Source organism: Thermobia domestica, chromosome 14 (genome assembly GCF_964235325.1).
Source record: "Thermobia domestica chromosome 14, izTheDome1.hap1.1, whole genome shotgun sequence".
In the NCBI taxonomy this organism is placed as follows: domain Eukaryota; kingdom Metazoa; phylum Arthropoda; class Insecta; order Zygentoma; family Lepismatidae; genus Thermobia; species Thermobia domestica.
In genome coordinates, this window is record NC_137467.1 from 57,248,855 (window position 1) to 57,269,296 (window position 20,442).

At 34.1% G+C, this 20,442-nt stretch overlaps 1 protein-coding gene across 6 annotated transcripts in view; it reads left to right on the forward strand.

Moving 5' to 3' along the window:
* The window catches only part of lilli (AF4/FMR2 family member lilliputian), a 561,135-nt gene that overhangs the window by 420,787 nt on the left and 119,906 nt on the right, over positions 1 to 20,442 (forward strand). For all 6 annotated transcript variants that reach the window (XM_081737944.1, XM_081737943.1, XM_081737942.1 and 3 more), the window contains 3 exons: positions 10,858 to 11,355; positions 14,651 to 14,689; positions 19,665 to 19,757. In XM_081737944.1, coding sequence (XP_081594070.1) covers positions 10,858 to 11,355; positions 14,651 to 14,689; positions 19,665 to 19,757 — 630 coding nt within the window. The remainder of the gene's footprint in view (positions 1 to 10,857; positions 11,356 to 14,650; positions 14,690 to 19,664; positions 19,758 to 20,442) is intronic.

Genomic DNA, 20,442 nt, shown 5'->3' on the forward strand with positions numbered 1-20,442 from the left:
AATTTAAAATTAACGATAAAGTAAACTTATATACTGCTCAAACGTATTTAAAAATTGAAGATATTTATCTAGTACAATACAATTAGAGATGTATGGTAATGCTGAAATAACAGGATAAATAACATTATATAAATTGAGTTTCAGGTATAAGGTTGCGGTTATTTTACACTTGAAATTATTGCCCACGGGATAAGAAATGTTTCGTCTTGCCTGGATTTTCTTCTCGAAAATTAGACGGGAATTATTATGTTTCTCGTCTAGTTTTGGAGACTTTACGGGTCTCGTAAGCAACAGTAGTTCATAAAGTCTTAGGTTTCAATACTGTTTTAGTTCTATATGATCCATATGAGGGTTGCTGGAAAACCTTCTGCGAAATATTACTTACAGTGCCGCTAGCGCTATACTATTTTGTACTGTTTATTACAAAATAAATACAAGTATTATTTAAAAAGTAGTTAACAAGGAACGAAGACAACATGATAAGTCATCAATTACCGTTGACTTCATTTTTTTAGTCGCTGCTTTAACCCAGATTTTTGGGTAATTCAAATTCTGGTCACACTGTAATTTCTATGGGTAGCATCACTGAAAATTCTTTTGATTCGTATTTTCGGGTGTTGAATAACATGATATATTATTGTGGTAAGTTACGTTTCATTATCTCTTTTCACTTATGAAAACAGGACAAAAGAAAAATGGTTAGCTTACTTTTTAAAATCATTTTTAGTAGTCTGTCCCGATAATTGCCACCTTCATGAACTTGCATTACTGTCTTAATGTTTCATCTAACTGCTCTAGAAAAAAAAATGGATTAGAACGTAAACAAGACAAATAAATAAAGTAAACCATGATTTTTACTTTTTCTTGAGGTAAAATGCTTCGCAACCATGCTCAGTGCTGGTCTTGGCGTGTATTATGCTTTTTTTTTTTTTTTGTGAACTTTCTATCGCAATGCAGGAAGCATTGGTGTAAAAATTGTAGCTTCATTTTTTTTTTTTTTTAATTCTGCTAGTCTGTAGTCCTATTATGTAACAACTTGTATGTTTCCTCTTCCGTAACAGTTAAGAAAGTGCGTGTTGCTGCGAAAAGTGTGAAAAATGTAATTACATATAGAGTGCTTGCCGAGAGCCACCAAACTGATTTAGAGCTAAAATATTGTCACATTTTGTGTTTCGTTCAGTTTTAGACTACCAAACCATGCTAAAAGTAACTGGTTTATGTATTAATTCTTCTCCCTTAAACGTCCATTCAAACCAGAAGTTGTAGAAATATTCCATTTCTGGTTTTAACGATCGCTGTAGACCAAAAACTGTTATTGATAGTAAAACGTATTATTATTATTATTATTATTATTATTATTATTATTATTATTATTCAACGTCTCAAAAATAGGTTGCGTCTGCGCTGTGTTCTCCCCACTGACACCAGAAATGTAAGAAAATGACTGCCAATTCGGGTTCCAATTCATCGTGCATAAACGGTAGGAGATACCAGGGGTTTAGTTTTCTGAGATGCATTCACCGTCCTAAGAATAGATTTATTCTCCAGCCTTATCCAGATCTATTGAAACCGAAAGCGGTACAAATTACCATTTCCGGTTTTAATGCCAATCCACCATAAAGCTAAAACGGCAATATATATCGACGAATGTTTTTTCATGTGGATCCCGGGAGAGGTAGCGTGGGTCAATGAAAACTTGACACAAGATCTGCTGATCCACCTCCCACCGTGACCCACTCTGACCCAAGATCCACGCCCTCCTCTCCACGGACGAAGGAGTTTACATTTGCAATAAATCAAAGCTGTGAAATTGTCACTAATCGGAGTTTGAATTTCTACGTTCAATCGCTCAAGCACCGCTCTGTTAAAATACCGATGAATGTGACCTTTACGGTATAAAATGGTAAAGTGTTTGTCGTGGGCCATATTACGATGAATTTCATTTTATTTATTTCCTTGTTGAAATACAGATACTTGTTAGTAGAAAATAGAATGAAATTTGAGGCTTAAATAAAGGTAGAGTAGGCCAACGTAAAGGGAAAAAAAGTGTAAAATTCGACTGAGTGAAGAAAGTGGGAGGAAACGGGAGAACCCCGAGGAAACCCATGCACACGGTGTTTGTCCACCACAAAGTTCACTTGGCACGAGCAGGGATTGAACCAGGGACCCCAAGCGCCAGAGGTGAACGCTCGACCACTGAGGCAGCGCGGCCCCTCTTTACGAGAATGAATGAATTCCATAAGAGTACTATAGCACGGCCAACAAAAGATGGTCTCTGACGTTTCTTATCACATGCGGTGGGACATTGCAGCATCTACTTTGATACCAGTGTTATCAACCATGATCACTCTGTCTTATACCATTACTTAAATTGCCACTACAGTTGCACCGAAAAAAACCTTGACACGCGAGTAGTGGCAATGTCACTGCGAGCTGTCGGAGACGCTCTCTCACTGGACGCACTATAGCAATGTTTTTGATAGTAAAAGTTGTTGAGTTTACCACCAGCGTAATTTGGAGTCATTAGTAGACATACTGTGAATTATCTTACAATGTTAACGCAAGGGCTTAAATTGTCTGTGAAGTTTCTTTTTGTCTTTGTTATAAAAATCAGGCGTGTGCAAAAACAAATAAAACTGCTAAAGCTAGCTCTGGTCAATAGCAAGTTAGTAAAGGGAAATTCCCGTTGCGTGATCTCATTCATGTCATACAGAGTTATTGAACTTATCATATAGCCTATTATGTGCTAACTTCGTTTATTCTTTAAACTATGCGCAATAGACAGTGAATATATCTACTTTATTTATAAGTATATTATAACTTAATATTGAAAATATGCCTTTTATAGCGCTGCAGGTTATGTAGTGGGTTCCTGATTTGTTTACTATTTACTTTGTTTGATTTTCCATCTACATTATTATTATTATTTTGTAAATGTTGGTTTGCCATGGACATGTCGGCGAATATATTACTGTGTATGCCATTGATATTCTAATTAAAATATTACCGGCACTAATAAAGTAATATTTCATACAACATAGCACCTATATTTACGGAAATAAGTGTTGCTTATAATAGAAATCTGTTCCCTAATCCATTTCAATCAGCTTTTTATATAAAATTCCTTGTGCCACACTAGGAAACATGATAATCAGGGCCAGATTAACACAGTTTTGTGCAAGCAGAGATACAGTGAAAAGTTATTTTTTCTCAGAGCTGCTCAGAATTTTATCACTATTTAATGACAAAATCCTTGCTTCTTGAAGCTGCGAAAAGTTAACAAAAAGTGTTCATTCAAGAATAAGCAAACTTAAATGGCAGTTAACATTATAAGTACTAATATGAGCTCTGATATCATATTGAAGTTACTTGGTAAACATTTTATTAATGTTCCATGCAATATGTAGGCCTATGTCTAACGTAACTGAATTTCATCCTACGTACATGTTTAATTATAATGAACTGGAGTCACAAAGTAAAAGGGAATAAGTTAAAAAAAAAAAAAAAAAAGCTTTTCAAGAAAGAAATAGTTGCCCTTTTGAAAAGAAGCTTTTTTTTTTTTTCCTTTTGCAATGCAGTTCCAGAATTGCTCTTTTTAAAAGTACAATTTCTCACTTATTCTCTCTCTGAATTTGTTACGCTAATAACAAATTAAAATAAGTTTTTAATATTGAGAGTCTACCCTTGCATGTGGGTGTGTAAATAGGATGCATTATGACTAGTTTTGCATGTTTATCTTTCAACTTTACTTCAATTTTCGATGTCCGGGATTTCTCCAGATGAAAGGTGGTAACCCTATCTCAGTTTCTTCATTCCACCGTTCCATTCATTCCTCATTATTACCGTCTCCTTTAGCCTAGCCCGATAACCATGGGACGTAATACTTAAGGTTCCATTCCTATATATATATATTCCTATATATATCTGGACGAGAGATGCAAATTTTCAGCTTGGAATTGTTATTGTTATTGACCAGCTACAGCTGTTCTCCAAAGATAGCATTACATTAAAAGGAAGAAAAGACTGCACTTTGCAACTACTTCGTATCAAAAGAAAAAGAAAAAAGTATGAAAAACTTCAAGATTAGTTAAAAGTAAGCGACTTTTTTGATGGAGAGGTCAGTTTGTTATCGTAATTGACTTCTCCATCAAAAAAAAGTCACTGACTCTCAACTAATCTCCAACTTATTCAAACTTTTCTTTTTTTCTGTAAAGTTGTGTTTTGTTTTTGAGATACGAGGTAGCTGCAACGTACCGTCGCAATCTGAATTGTCGTTTGGTTAGATAAAATCGTGCGAATTGGAGAAAACTCAAGAGAATTTACTAGATTTTGCGGTGACAAACATGAAATTTTTGATAGTTTGAACAAGTTGTTCTAATCGTCTTGCCATTTGCTAAGATCTTCTCTACCTATCTGCTTTGTCCTTTTGGAATGTATTTGTTTCGAAAAAAAAATGTAAAAGCGTGTTAAGTTTAAACCGTGCAAAAGTGTACATACAAATATACTTAGTTTTAATGTTATTGCAAGTGACGAAAATTCAGGTGAGGTGAGTTTATATTAGGAAAATAAGAATACAGTTGGTATAGTGGGCCAGGTTCCAAGATTGATAGGTGGCCAACTTACAGAATAATTAATAATTCATATCTTTACGGGAAGTGGAGAGCTAGAAAAGAAGTGCAGTTAATATTAAGGATTTACTAACTACTCTTCACCTCTTTGAAAACCAGTGTGCCAGAACTATCTGTTACTACAAAGTAAGAGCAATTAACCAAGAAGTAAATTAAAAAAAAAAAAAACTATACATTTGTTAGCACAGTCAATGTACTAATTCATCTATTGTGTACGATTACTGGAAAATGACACCCATTGCTTTATAACGAAATCCAACAAATGAGGGAAGGAAAAAGGAAAGTAATCCTACAAAATCAGTTAATATTATTCGCGTTGTGGGAAGTAGAGGCACACGCAATATAGGTCAGTGAGAAGAGAGTAATCTTCCCTTGTGGGCATGGCGGGTGGCTGTAGCGGCGTGTATGACGCCTGTTTTAGCCACTGGGGAAGCGCCAAGAATGTAAGGCGCGGGTTGTGACGAGGTCAGAGATTCTGTCCAATTCAAACGCATACCTTCACGAAGAAGCTACAATACTGAGTAAAACTGCGGAAAAAGAATATCTTCTACCCATTTGCCGAAGTAGCAGTGGGGAGGATATATCATTGTAGAAGACTGCATTCTGTTATTCATTTTTATTTCAAGTTGCAAATTTTAATGAAACATGTGTTCGCGACAATGTTTATGTATTCTTTAACACTATAGTTAATAATTCTATGAGTATTGCGTTGGAATGTTTCATTACGATGAATATAACCAAAACAATTTTATCTTGTTTGTTTCTAACAACAGTCTGAGAATCCAAATTTTCGAAACTTTTCGTGCTTCATCATAAGACATAAACTAAAACATGTAAGTAATGAAATTGAAGCAGATATAAGATAATAAATTCAACGGTATTCCAGCCTTCAGACATTTATAGGATTTCAAACGTTAAATTGTAAAATGTCGAGTTACAAATTGAAAAATCAAATACTCCGAGCAATTTATTAAAATTCAAAATGAAACCAGGAATCGTGCAAGTTACAAGAAAACATGACTTCCACTTTTCCATAACCTGAAATATAATAATAATAATAATAATAATAATAATATAAACGTTATGTTACAGTTTTATATTGTAAGTCACATATTTTTGAAAATTATGAACATTGTGTATATGTTGTGTTTTACAGATATCTCAACGTTTTAAATCTATTTTTTTAGTTTTATCATGTGACAGTGAAACACTAACAATCTCGAAAATATAAATAATTAGATCGCTGTGAGAAACTGAAATCTAGTGATTTTTTTAAAAAAGTATATTTGTTGAATTCTTTATTATAAGTATTCTACTTTGTTAAAAAAGAAATAAATTGTATGACTAGATAGGGAAATTATTACATTTAAGATGGAAAAAAGTAGTTTTCATAAACGTAAGGCTTGTTAGACATTTCTTTAGTGAGAAATATGTATATATACGTATAGAAAATAGCTGTAGTTTTATTAAGAGTCTACCGTTATATAATAGATAATAATTACAAGAAGAGAATTACATTCAGCTATGTTCTTTCCGATCACCTCATGGGCCATATTTTTGATCACCTTACAAAATAAAGGAAAAACCGACGAGTCACATTCAGAAAGACCATTTTTATGCCCAATATGATCAGTGAGTCCTTACCAATTTGATTGTTTCAGTCTTTTTTTTCCTAATCACATTAAGTTAATGCCGATGAGGTAAAGCTCAATTTTAATCATTTTAATTTGTAATGGTATGTGGCTCAGTGATAGAACGTTCACTTCTGGTACGTGGGGTCCTTGGTTCGATCCCATCTCCGAAGTGAATTTTGTGGTGGACAAACACCGTGTGTGTGTGTTTTCTCAGTTTCTCCCGTTTCCTCCCACTTTATTCATTCCACCTTTCATTCGTTTCTCATTATTACCGCTCCTTTAGCCTGGCCGGCATAACCATGGGACGTAAAACTTCAAGATTTCATTTCATTTTCAGTGATAGTGCTCTAGGTTAATAGGTTTTATTCGAGTTCATGTGAAATTATTGTAGACTTATGGTCCCTGTGGGGTTTATCTTTATTTCGTAGCTTTTTTAAAAAATATTATTTTTTACTCTGTCGTGTTTCATCTGTTTGGGTTATCAAAGCGAATAACACAGGTTCTAAACTATAAATTTCATTTCGAATATCATTGTTTGAGTCAAAAGATTGAAATGTGACTAACATAAACCACAATTATCAGAATAAACCTCATAAATGTAAATATAATTAGATAATATTTCCTCTTTCTCTTTATACATGTACACCTATTGTTCTGTTTCCAGCACATACTTCATTTCATTCTCACTTACTGCCGACAAAAGTAAAGTCACGGACATAGCATTCGAAACAATCAGTTGACTGTGCGTATTATCATCATCGAAGTAGAAAAAAGTATTTTCATCTTTCATTTTTTTTATCGTAATAAAATTGCATCCTGTCGCACGAAATCGATACTATTAAGCGATAAAGGTGTAGAAGAAAACTCAATTACCTAGAGAAAATGGTCACGCTTCGAGTCTTGGCTCATTAACGTATCAAATTTTATAGTGCGATAAGGGAATTACATGTCTCCGTTTGTTTAGTGGGATTGAACAAGTGCAGCAGTGTTTAAAAATTTGTTTGGATTTGTATTGTTCTAAAACTTAATATTAAATGAAACACGTAAGGCACTCTTACAAATTAAGTTTTCTTTCGTAATATGTGGATTATTTGTTTTTGATTTAGAGCTCGAAATACACAAATAAATAATTAATTTGATGCACAAGTCAGTGTTTTTTCCAGTTAAGTTTCGAAATACGATTGCGTAATAATAGTGTGTGTTATGAACACCAACGTAATCGAAATACTGTTTTTATTTTTCATATGAGAGTTTTCTAGTTTACGTAGAGTCGCGTTCGAAAATACATTACTTCTGGTAAATTTTATTTTTCCACTAGCTGCGGAGCAAACGTTAAGACATATTGTTTAGTAATCAGGAGGTTCTCGTGTCCAGCTACTTTCTTAGGCTTTGATTAGTTTCACCATGAATTTTCCTTGATTTTATGCGGCAAAGGTTTGGAACAGATCTTTTACTCATTTAAGGCTGGCCAGCTTCCGTTTGATTTCCCTCCCCCCGCTCCTCAGTTATTGTTAATACTTGCAATAAGTATTATGTTGTTCCCTCCGCTAAAGTGAATGCCTTCAAAAAATAGACCTACTGCAGCATTGGCTTTTGAGGTATAAGGACGCCACATTCAAAATTAGTAAAAACAAATTTCTTCAGAAGCAGTCAGTTCATTGAACTTCAGTTAAATTTTTAAACAATAAACAAATAGACTGATAAGTGTATTTGTTTAAGAAATAAAATGTCATTGCATCCTTTTTCTTTTATACAAGACCAGTTGGACAAAATTATGCAGTAAAAAATGACACTTGTAATATAGCAGTTCATTGTTATAGTTGTAGTAAATAGGAAAAATTTCTGGTATTAAACGAAGGGTCCATACTAGGCAGACAAGAAGAAGCGAAGCATGCAGCTATAAAAATTGTAGGATAAGCTCAACTTAACAGTAATTTTAATAAAATAACGTGTGTCTGTCTAGCAAGAGCTTTTCTCGTAGAAAGGAGTGACATATAGCCACAGATTTGGTACACGCTGCACGGGTTGATCTTCAGCAGATCTAATCCTGCACAAGGCCTTAAAAAAAGTCTCCAGTGGTCTTGATTTGGGACTCAAATTGGAAGCTACGCATTCACGTTTCTCGCAGTTTCTAATAACGCCTTTTGTATATGCAACACCCATTTCGTCATGGTTGTGCGGACGGGATGATAAATACTGGATAATGGAGTAAGGACTTAATGAACTTAAAAAGTTTGTTACTGAATTCTCTGTGTCTGTGTGTCTGTCTGTCTGTTATTTGCAATTATTTTTTTTTTTCAATTTTGAGCCCGCCATTCGATAGAGCATTAAAAACTGTCTGAGAAAATGATGGAATTTTTCGCGTCACCCTTACCGTTCCTGAGATATTGGCCAAAAAATGGCAGATTTCTGGAGATTTAAAGAGCCATATCTCGGGAACGGTAAGTCGTAGAGAGATATTGGTAGGGACAGGAGTTTTTCGCAAGTTGCGACATCGCGAAAGTTTTCCTACAAAGCCGAAAGTTGGTTTTCCAACGAACTACATCAAATTGAGTAAGGAAATAGGTATTTTGAAGTCGCAACAAAATGTGATAACTGACATTTTGAGCGAAATGTGCCGCAAAACGCGACAAATTGCGAATTTTTAAAACGTCAATTTTATTTGTTAAAATACATAAATAAAAAGTACAATTTTTTCAAAGGGGAGAAAAATTTAAACTTAAATAACTTGTGCCTGTCGGCAATATGGCTTCCAATAACGAATACTGAATGAAAGTTTTTTTTTTTTTTTTTTTTTTTTTTTTTAAATACAGCTTGGTAATCAGTGATAGAAAGCTACAAATGAAAGAATAAAATGTTGAAGCATGCAACATGCTGCACTTTTCATCAGAATAATAATTTGCAGACGATATATACTAGAAGATATGCACTAATGTATTGTATGTGTGTGTGTTTTTACATGTATATATGTTTTCGGTGTATAACTAATACAATGTCTGGTGGTTTGTGATAGCAATCGTGATGATACTGTGCTAGTGTATTTTAAGTTTTTGGACTTGTAAAGAAAGAAAAGTAATTTGTTGTTAGTAACCGCATAAAGAATAACTTCATTGTCCTAAATAGCATTATTGATTTATTGCTTATTACTTATATTGGGCTTACATTAGAATTTGTATAATTTATATTAGAGTTTGTAAAATTAATTTACGTAGCGAAAAATGATAAATTTTATCTCAAAATGCGACAAAATACGAAATTTTTAATTTCAAATGCGAAATATTTAATTTCAAATTGCGTAAAACTCCTGCCCCAAGATATTGGTGTTGATCAATACCTGCGAGGATGTTGAACATTTTGATACCAAATAGTATCCGATGGCTACTGGCCAGCTAATCACCCTTCCCCAGATATTGGCCAAAAAAGTTCGAATATCGGGAGATTTAACGAGCCATATCTCGGGAATCGTAAGTCATATACAGATGATATTTTGCGAATTTTTGCGAAAAACAGAAGGTGGTGAGGATGAACAGATTACTGTAGGAACAATCAGAGTTATCCATCCCGCTCCATCTCTCCATTCTTTTCAAGTTCTGGCAATGCTCTTGGAGCATTCTCAACTTTTTTTTTTTTTAAAGATCGGACAACGACGGATGCTTACAGCTAATATTAAAGTTTCAAGAGCCCACATTCTTCATTAATAAATGGCTTATCAAATAATAATTGAAATGTGATGTGAATAAAAGTAATTCATGATCGTTAAGAAGCCCAATAACTGCGAAATTAAAATACCGCTAATTTTACAGTAACTATGTGGTATCATCAAATAGATTTTAAAAAATCGAAATGTGCAACAAGAGCGCCCTAGACAATATTATTTTGCATGAGGTACCGTTATCACGAGCCTAGTAGCTTTCCATTTGCAGCCATTTAAAAACGCGAAAATAAATGCCAATTTTCTAAATTGCTGGAAATTGAAAGCAGGTGAGTCGTGATAACGGTATCTGTGTAAAATAATATTGTCTAGGGCGCTCTTGTTGCACATATCTATTTTTTAAAATTATTTGATGATACCACATAGTTACTGTAAAATTAGCGGTATTTTAATTTCGCAGTGACGGGGCCTCTTAAGTATTACGCAAGAAACTCCTCTTCATCTTTCTTATAAGCTGTACTGAATTGTCCACAATCTACAAGACCTAAAATCTTGACTACGTAGATAATCGTAGCAACCAGTACTGAAATTCCGACGAGGTGAATCTTCAGCTTTTGCTATATTGTTTTAAAGAAGAGGGTATTTTATGTTCTTGCATATAATACCTAAGCAAGAAGCTTTTACGCACTCAGACTATTGGTATGCGTAAATGATACGTTTCTGCTGTTTGCTGAATTTTCCCCTCATTGTTTATATATTGTAGTTTTAAGCCCGAACCTGACAATGTATCAAAATATAAAAGGAATGTTTAATTAGCTTGATAAGAATAGTACTTCTTGTTTAGTATTTCCTGTTTGTAATAAATATTTTGAAATATAAACAAGCTCTATGATACAAATTGTTCTAAAATACATTGATTACTAATTACTCATTTTCTTTACAGGTAAAACCATCATCGACTGACAAAATTCAGCTTCAAATCCAGAGAAAGTTAGGGGAATATGAGCACGTGAAACATCTACTGGAAGATCCCAAGCGTCTGATTGGTGTGGATGGACATCCTCCTGCAAGCCCTGCTCCTGTCCAGTCCAACAGTCGGTCAAGTATCCCATCAACTCCAGAGTTCGCCGTTCCCGTCAGTCCAGCAGGGCCACACAATGGGCGAGTGCACTCCAGTGCTAACTGGGAGAAAGGATCACGGGGTGGCTTTGTCAAGCCCACGGATGGGAAGCCGCCCTATGGTGGGCGAGGTGGATACCCTGGTCAGTCGATGAAGTACGGCGATCAGCGACCGAATGGAGCTGTGAAAGGTGGCGGAGGGGGAATTGGCCCACCCATGGGTCATCTACCAGGTCCACCAGGGGATGGTGGAGGAGGGGGTGGCGGTGGGTATTCAAGAATAAACCATGTTAGGAATTTGCCGAAACTTCAAGTGGATCAGGTTAGTATCTTGGTAAGATTTTATGTAAGAGTGAATCTAAAACTGGGTTGTCACTTTACAAGAATCTTGTAGTTGTCATTTAAAAAATCTTATAACCCGATCTTTCTATTTACTGTTTACACATTACAACATTCTGAAAGCAAGAAAGATATCTCCACCCATGCAGCACTACACTAGTGGATAAATGGTGAACCACCTCATTAAAAAACTTATATATTGGCGCGCTTCCCTCCCCGTCCAAAAGAATCAGTTGTTTCGAAAGTGGCGAAACTGTTTCTCTCTCTCTCTCTCTCTCTCTCTTTATGTCAGCGGGAGGGCGATAGCAGGTAGCAAGCAAGACGACCCAGAAAGTTGCACATGGTTTGACTCCTTGCAAGATGAAAAAATGTATGTCCCTTTTAAGACTATATTTACATGGAGTAATATTGTAGAGTTGCATTTTTTTTTTTTTTTTAATGACTGTTACAAGATTCTTGTAAAGTGATACCTTAGCTTTATACACAAACTGTCGATATAATGAATATATGATTCTGTCAAGGTGTTTTATATTGAATTATAGGCACAAAGTATAAGTAGAATTTTTCTGTATCCTATCATCATACAAAATCAGCAATGAAGTGTCCTGTCATTTAATGAAAATCACTAGTAACTCGAGAGATTCAGTAATTTGCATATGAGTAAATTTTTTTGCTGTTACAGAACTGAAATAAGCTATGAAGAGCATTTAATTTCTTTATAATAACGAAATGAATCCACAAAATGTAATCCAATGAAGCGGAAATTTTCAGTTGATAGTTCTTCTGTAAATGTTTTGTAAGTTTATTGGAAGAAGTCAAATTAATTAACTGGGCAGAATAGTGTGGTGAGAAAGATGAATAAATAAATAGAAGGTTTAATATGTGTTTTGTGGAACTCATCTCATAGCTGTATGGTTAATATATATGCCTTCGGCGCGAGAGACTCGAGTTTGATTTTCAGTTTCGAGCTCATGTAGTTTGGATCCCAAATTCAACTGAAGGTCTGTTTCATTGAGCCTCGTTGTTGAATGGGACTTTAAACTACAGAGCTAGGATATGTGTCCATTTAAGACACTGTATTTTATTTGCCGTTTAGTTAAATAAATCAGACAAGTTAAACTTAAGGAAACGAGGAAAAGAGAAAAGAAGAATTTGAGGAATGATCAAAGAAGAAAATGGATCAAAAGATTGCGATCTTGGCCTATAATTAGTTTTTAGATCAGGGGCCACAGAATTTTTGAACGGCCCTTAAATCGAGTTTTCATATTTTTTACGGAATAAGCACATCATACTGAGTTTAAGTGATAGTTTGGGTTTGGCTACACTGTATGTAGTTCTCCAGATATAAGACCTACAAGAAAATTTTTGACTGAAATATATTGGATCTTTTTGATCCAAAAAGAAAAATACAGCTTTATCGGCATTATTGATAAAGTATTGAAGTGACGTTTCCGAATGTAAGTGGGCTTCATTGTCATATTACTATGGCTCAGCGATTTAAGGTAGCTCATCAGTCTATTCTACATTTTTCAAATTATTGTAGTGTTGAGGAAATTAAAAAAAAAAAAAAAACGTGCATAATTACTTAGTACTTTGAGGGGGGTGGGTGGCAGAGGCTCAGTGATAGAACCTATACCTCGGTGCGTGGGATTCCTGATTCGATCCCCGTCCAAGTAAGTTTGTGGTGGACAACGTCGTGTCCGTGGATTTTCTTGGGATACTCCCGTTTCCTCCCACATTGTAATTCCACTTATTCTTTCATCGTCATTCACTTGCCTTAATCATCCGTTTCCCTTAGCCTAACGGACGTAACGTGGGACGTTAAATTGAAAAGACTTTGTACTTCGAAAATACTGTTGGATCTGTATATAAGTTTGTATCGTTGTGCATTCAACATATTTTTATACACGCACGTTTACTGTACTACAGTAATTAAAACAAGCACAGCTGGTTTCATTAAAATTGTACAGTACTACATCACGCGTTAACCAATGTACTCAATTTTCTATTTAGTTACAGTAAGATGCCACAATTATGACCAAGGCTAAGGGAGACATTGAAGGTAAAATTGTTGATGGTAAGATTGTTGGTAATGATGAAATGAACAAAGTGGGATGAAACAGGAGAACCCCGAGAAAATTCTCACACACCGTGTTTGTGTACCACAAAGCCCACTTGACGGGAGCTGGGATCGAACCAGACTCCACGCGCCAGAGGTGTGCTGTGCCACTGAGTCACCGTATCCCCTCATCTCTACTACGGGTCAGAAAATATAAATTAATAAGAATAATGAATATAGTAAATAAGTCATTAAGAGAATGAGATCATATGAAAATGAGTAAATGTATACAAGAAATTAAAAAAATAAATAAAGATGTATAATAATTGCACAATTGATCCAGTCGAATACCTGGGGTCTAAATGAAAAACAAGCGACCGTCAGTAAGTGTGTCTACAAAATGTGTTACAAAGTGTGTTACTTTTCGTGTTGTTAATGTTTGCATAAAATTATTACTTGAAGGGTAAGGGAAAAAACAAGGAATTCCATGTGTGTGCTTTATCAAGTGTTTTGTCCTATCTGTTGGTGACTCTTGGTACTATTTGATTGGATATGTCATGCATGAATAGATGTAGAAATATCCATGTAAAAGGAACAAAAGACTTGACTAACCCTATTTATTTTGTACGCGGTTTTCAATGTTAAAATGCCGTTTTCTCGAAAATATAGTTTTGTGACATTCCTTCCTTTTTTCCCTTTACCCTTCACTTGAGCTACTCAGAAGACAAGTACAGTGCTAATTCGTATTTTCAAGTAAATGAGTCTGTTCCTCATAGTTTGTTGTAATAATAATTATTATTCATTTGTACATATTTTTGGGCATTACTGGCATCCGGCATCTGTAGCTTCAAGTCTGTTTCATACGTGAGATGTCGTCCCTCGATATGCACTCTATCCGGGAAAGGGGAGAGAAAGAAATCGGCTTGGGACGACGACAACAACAACAATTATTATTATTATTATTTTATTATTATTATTATTATTATTATTATTATTATTATTATTAACAACAACAACAACAACAACAAATAGTATATTTCGTTCTTCATAATCTCGATGTTGAAGTGGTTAAAAGAAAATCATATTAGAATCACAATATGAAAATTAGATCTGCTGGTATTTTGCCACAAAGAAATTTTTTGAGCTATTAGACTAAATATAGATTGTAAATGTGAGGACTTGCTTGAAACTGTTACTTATTTTTTCTTTGTTTTCATAGGCCCAGGGCGGTCAGGTGGAAGTAGAAAACATTCTGAAGGTAAATATTGTTTGAAGTAATCACTAACATTACCCCATTTATAATTAAGTGTATTTGAACATAATATTAGAGCTGATTATAAAATAGAATCTTCTGTTGTTTTATATCTATCTATCTATCTATCTATCTATATATATATATATATATATATATATATATATATATATATATATATATATATATACCATATTTGCTTTCTGAATTAGTACTGAAGTCAGTGTTTGGAGTACAGTTACAGTTACAATATATGTGTTCCTCCAACTCTTTGAAGAAGGTTCAGAAAGAGCAAACCAACTGGCTCCCCTCCATTTCGCACACAGGTTGAATCGTAAATATATGGGCTGTATTCGATTATGTACAGGCTTGCTCAAAAAATATTGGCCATCCACCTTGCTTTAAAAAGCTATATTCTGACAATCGTATGAAGAAAATTCAAATCCTTAGGCTCTAAATAACCTCTCAATTAGCCTAAGGAAATTAGCAGTTGTTTGAATTAATTCTAAATGTGAGTTAAAAAGTACAAGACTCTTAAAAGAGAGGCGATTGGCCAGTGTTTTAGCTATTATTGTTGCAAAACTTTTGATTTAACTTTTTTTTTTTTTTTCTGATGTGAAAGGGTTTTGGTACTGTAAGTTGAGAGTTGCTTTTCCTATATTTTTGTGCCACAGAATATAGGAAGACTACATATAAAGTATATGTACGTAGAGAAATAAAAATGATAATTTATAATAAATTAATTTATCATATCTCTCTTGAGATTTATGCTCGGCCAACTTTATGCATACGAACTTTTATTGTGTTCGAATAACTTAGTAGTTGTGATATTAGTAAACAGTGAAGCAAAAACCCTTACAGTTCAAGTGTTCGTCGAACATCTACATCAAGTGGGGAAAATGTATACCAGGTTTAAGGTACGATTGAGTAGTGCAGTGGTTAACTCACCCTCACAATAAACTGAAAAGATGTTCAATCCCCATCTGAATCTTATTTCAGTGTAAAACTTTATTTTGTTATCAAGTATTTACATTGTACCATGTTATCTGAACGAACTGCACTACCACACAGAATCATACAGTAGAATCCTTAAAACTTGGCAGTCTGGATAACTCAGCCATACCCTGGCATTGCGAAAAAACCCTGATCCGTTTAAGGCTAGTATAAAGGGACAAGTTTTGCCGATAGATGTCACTACATTCTTCCTATCTCTCCCATGTATTTTTTACCTTTCACGAAAATTTACAATTTCTTTTATAAAAGAGACTTCAAATTTTTAGAGAAGGAACTTCATAACCTATTAAAGGAAACAATCCGTGACGATTTTTTATTTAGAATTGTCTTCATTGTTGAAACAATTTCATTGTTAAAAATTTGGATATCCATTTCAACAATAAAGCCATTTCAACAATGAGGAAAATTCTAAATAAACAATCGGCACGGATTATTGCCTTCGATAGATTATGAAGTTCCTTTTCTAACAATTTGAAGTCTGCAAGTTGAAATTTGCAAGAGAAATCGTGAATTTTCGTGAAAGATAAAAAATACATGGGAGAGATACGAAGACTGTAGTGCCATCTATCGGCAATACTTGTCCCTTTAAACCAACCATAAGGTCATTGGCTGTATAGTAAAGGTTCTGTGCCTTCATAAAATATATACTTTTCCTTTTTTTAAGGGTATTTGGCCAGTTTATTCTCTGTTGTATTCTCAAACAACCAATATATACAAGTACAGTATTGTATTTTCTGAGGAAACACTCGTATTTATTCTTTTTTTTAACCCCATTCCCGATAAACCGGCATTTTCACAACTCGGCCCTTTGGTCCATATTAGGTTGAGTTTTCGGTACTCTATTGTATTACACAAAAATGTTAGTTCTTTGACCCCGTCAAATCGGTATTTTAAGTGTGTTTGAATATGCAAGACAGATTTTGTAAAAACTAGAGTAACAGCATGTTAGTTTGAGGTTATTGAAGTTTAAATTAAAGATCATCCACGAAGAAAAGCGTAAATAAAATAATGTTTTGATAAGAGTATGTATGCATTCTGCGAAATTCTCATCTATTTTAATAAACTTAAAGGATAAAATATGGTAGTTGAGGCTCGATAAGTACAGTAACTACTTCTGTAAAACAGTACATGTTTGTTAAATTGAGGAAACTGTTTTTATTTCTTCTTGCTTTAAATTTCTATAGCTTTTGCTGTTTTGTGTCTTTCCTACATTATTAGTCTCTCAACTTTTAATTACATTTATCGAGCTGTGTTTAAATAAATTTGGTCGTTCAGTATTTGCACTAGTTTGAATTGTTAGAAATAAACTGTTGGAAATATTCCATTTTTATAAGCAACCAAATTTAACAACAATTAATACGATGTCATTAAAAAACTTTTTTTTTTTTTAACTTGAGAAGAAGAAAACGTTCGCAACAATATGTTAACAAACATTAGGTGTAAATTCTCTAATTAAACGTCTCGGGCGAACACATACGCGTAATGGTAAATGCCACTTCAGGTGAAATTGAGGTATTCGGTGGAATGGGTTGAGATCAAATCACAGAAAAGTATGTAGGTAGTTCAGTTTCGGAAATGTACCTGCAGACGGCAGAAGAAGCTTGTTTGGTATCTGTTATTGCGTTGAATTGCATGGGACTGTTGAACCCTCTTTTCCAGTCTGCTCGAAAATTAGAGAATATGATATACTATTATGTTCCCCAAGCTGCTCAATTATGTGCAGGTTGTGTTGATGTAGACCTGGATAAAATCCCATATTTGATATCCCATATTTGGCCAGCGGTTTTCAAACTTTTGCAGTTAAGGCTCCCCTCAACCACGAAAATCTGAACGCGCCTCCCTTATCAAAAATGAAATGTGTCAACAACATAAATTTGTGTGTCCCTTAAAAAAAGAAAAAAAAACTATCACTGTGATAAACTATGTTCCATTTATTAATCACTAATGGAAATATCTCATTAACATAGGTGAGCTACATTGTAATGACACACTGATTACACCTTTTAATGTTATTAGCCGGTGTTAATAATTATACATTGTGGTAAGTCAGACATTTATGTCAAAATTGAAAGTTTAAATAATAAAAACCGGCACATTTAAATGTTGAGCTTTGAGCAAAGTCAATGGAGTGTATGACTTGTTTTGAGTCACAGAATTTATTAAATCTCGCCACATAATTTGAAGTGGCAAGACGCAAGACGGGTTCGACCAATGAAAATAAAACAAATAAGACTATTCGTAAATGACAGTAGTACTTTAGAAAAGATTAAAATTCCAGGATCATCCCAAAAATAATAATAGAAATTTAAGAGAGGAAATATTAAGCTAACATAGCGTCGTGCGAAATTCCAAAGTCATTTAAGAAGGCATACTTTCTACAGAGATAAAGTAGAAGATTGTTAGTAGCCATCTAACAAGCATTATATACGTTTAAGCCAAAGGTGAAAGGGTTATCCTGCTCGTATGTGAAACAAAAGTGATACAAAGACTTAGTTCACTATGTATTACTAAAGAAGAAGGATGCAGGCTGCTTGAATGTTGTATTATAAATATGTTCCTTTTTATGATCTTTTAATTTTAAAAGTCCACGCGCCACCCCTGACAACATTCGGCGTCTCTCCAGGGAGGCGCGCCGCACAATTCGAAAACCCCTGACTTACGTAATAAATATTAGTATCATCATTGACTGATTCGTTTTTGTGTTAATATTGTGAGTATTCGTTGCTGCTGTACGCTTAGAATTCTATAATAATTATAAAAAGTGTTTGAAGAAAGCAATGTATATAATTAAGTATTAAACCAAGATACTCTTTTTAACCTTAATAATGAATTTCGTTGTTCTATTTATTCTTCATATATATTTGTTTCTTTTATTTTGTAGCGTACAAATAATATAAGTCAGCGTTTCTCAAACTAATTCATGGAGCACAAGTAATCCTTGAGGTTGTTTTTGTCAGTGGTAGGAGCGTTCACCTCTGCATGGGGTCCTTGGTTCGACCCCAGCTCGTGCCAAGGGAGCTTTGTGGTGGGAAAAAACGTATCCGTGGGTTTTCTCTGGGATTTTCCCTTTCCTCCCACTTTCTTTATTCCACTATTTCATTCATTTCTCATCACCACCGTCTCCTTAAACTAATCGGCATAGGCGTGTGACGTAAAACTTCATTTTATGAGTTTTCATTTCATTTCATTTGTTCTTTTTGTCCTCCTAGCTTGAACATTAGAAAAAAAATCCAAGTGAATTGTGTTTTTACATACTATGATTGAGACTCTCAAGTAGGTTATAGATTACATAAATTAGATCTACACAATTTACTAAGGTAAAAGCTATGCAAAGTCGAATAGCTGAAATTGATGAATTATTATTAAATATTCTCAATACTTAAATGTAAATATAAATATAGAAAACTAAAGAGATTTTAGTGCTACTTTAAAAATATGAGTACATATAATATTTTAAAAATATACGTACTCAAAACAAACAAACAAAAGAAAAAGGTAATAAATTTGCTTTCAAAATGAACAAGAGTAGTGGGTGATCTGTAGAATAAACATTCTACTGAAAGTAATCCGTACTTGAGAAACACTGGTGTGAGTTTTGCTTCCTATAACCTAGAATCAGTACAAGATTTGCTTCTTTATTTATGTTTAAGTTGTGTAAGTTCTTAAAGGTGATAATTTGCTGTATTTAATTTAGGATGTAGAAATAGAATTTAGATTTTGTTATCTAAAATTACTGTAAGTTTTGATTTCTAATGTAAGAAATCGTAAATTTTGCTTCTAGCAACTTAAGATAAGTGTGAGTTTTCGTATATTTTATTTATATCTAAAGATCGTTATACATTATTTTTACTTTTTATTGTATCTTGTGAATATGCCGTTTATCAAGATTTACTACATTATATTCGTAACTTACGAATAGTATATTCAATTACGATGTACAATAATACGAATTTCTCTTGTGTTATAGGAAATGACCAAGGTAGCAACACCTCTTACTGCTATTGCTACTCCACGAAAGGAGATCGAGTCGAAGTTCACTTTCAGTCATCTCTTACCAAAGGTGAGTGAAAGGCTGTTAGTGACACAATAGCTGTTTGGTATAAAGAAACTTGATAATTTCACCAAGTAAAATAAGAGAATTTCCTCTCCGAAAGAACTCCAATAATGTTTCTTGCATGGGATTATGTCGCGATATTAATTGTGCATAGCTAAAAGTGTTACAACGATGAAAAATGGAAGATTTCGAATAATTTCTCCACATCGGTAAGTGTTGAAACCTTATTTTCTGGAATACGATAACTAAAATTTCCAGGGAAAAGGAGATCACAGTTTCTTTCAAGTTTAGACTGATACATTAGCATCATCAACTAGATTTCGTAACTATACTCCGCGTCACCCGAATTGGCATATAACATCAGCCAATAAGCTCGCAGTGCGCTGTTACTAAACCTTCAGGGAAGAATCTAATCATTTATAATTGATTTAGTTCGTATTTGTGGACAATTATGAACGATTAGATTCGTCACTGAAGGTTTAGTAACAGCGCACTGCGAGCTTATTTGCTGACGCCGTATGCCAATTCGGATGACGCGAAGTATGGATAGATAGCGTAAGAGGACGAACATACGTACAGTCACCCGAAAAAGAAATATATATATGTTAAATATTGAATTTTATGTAGTGAAATTAAGTACACCACTATTCCTGAGTTTTCTTAATATGATCTTTATCTCCCATGTACTCAT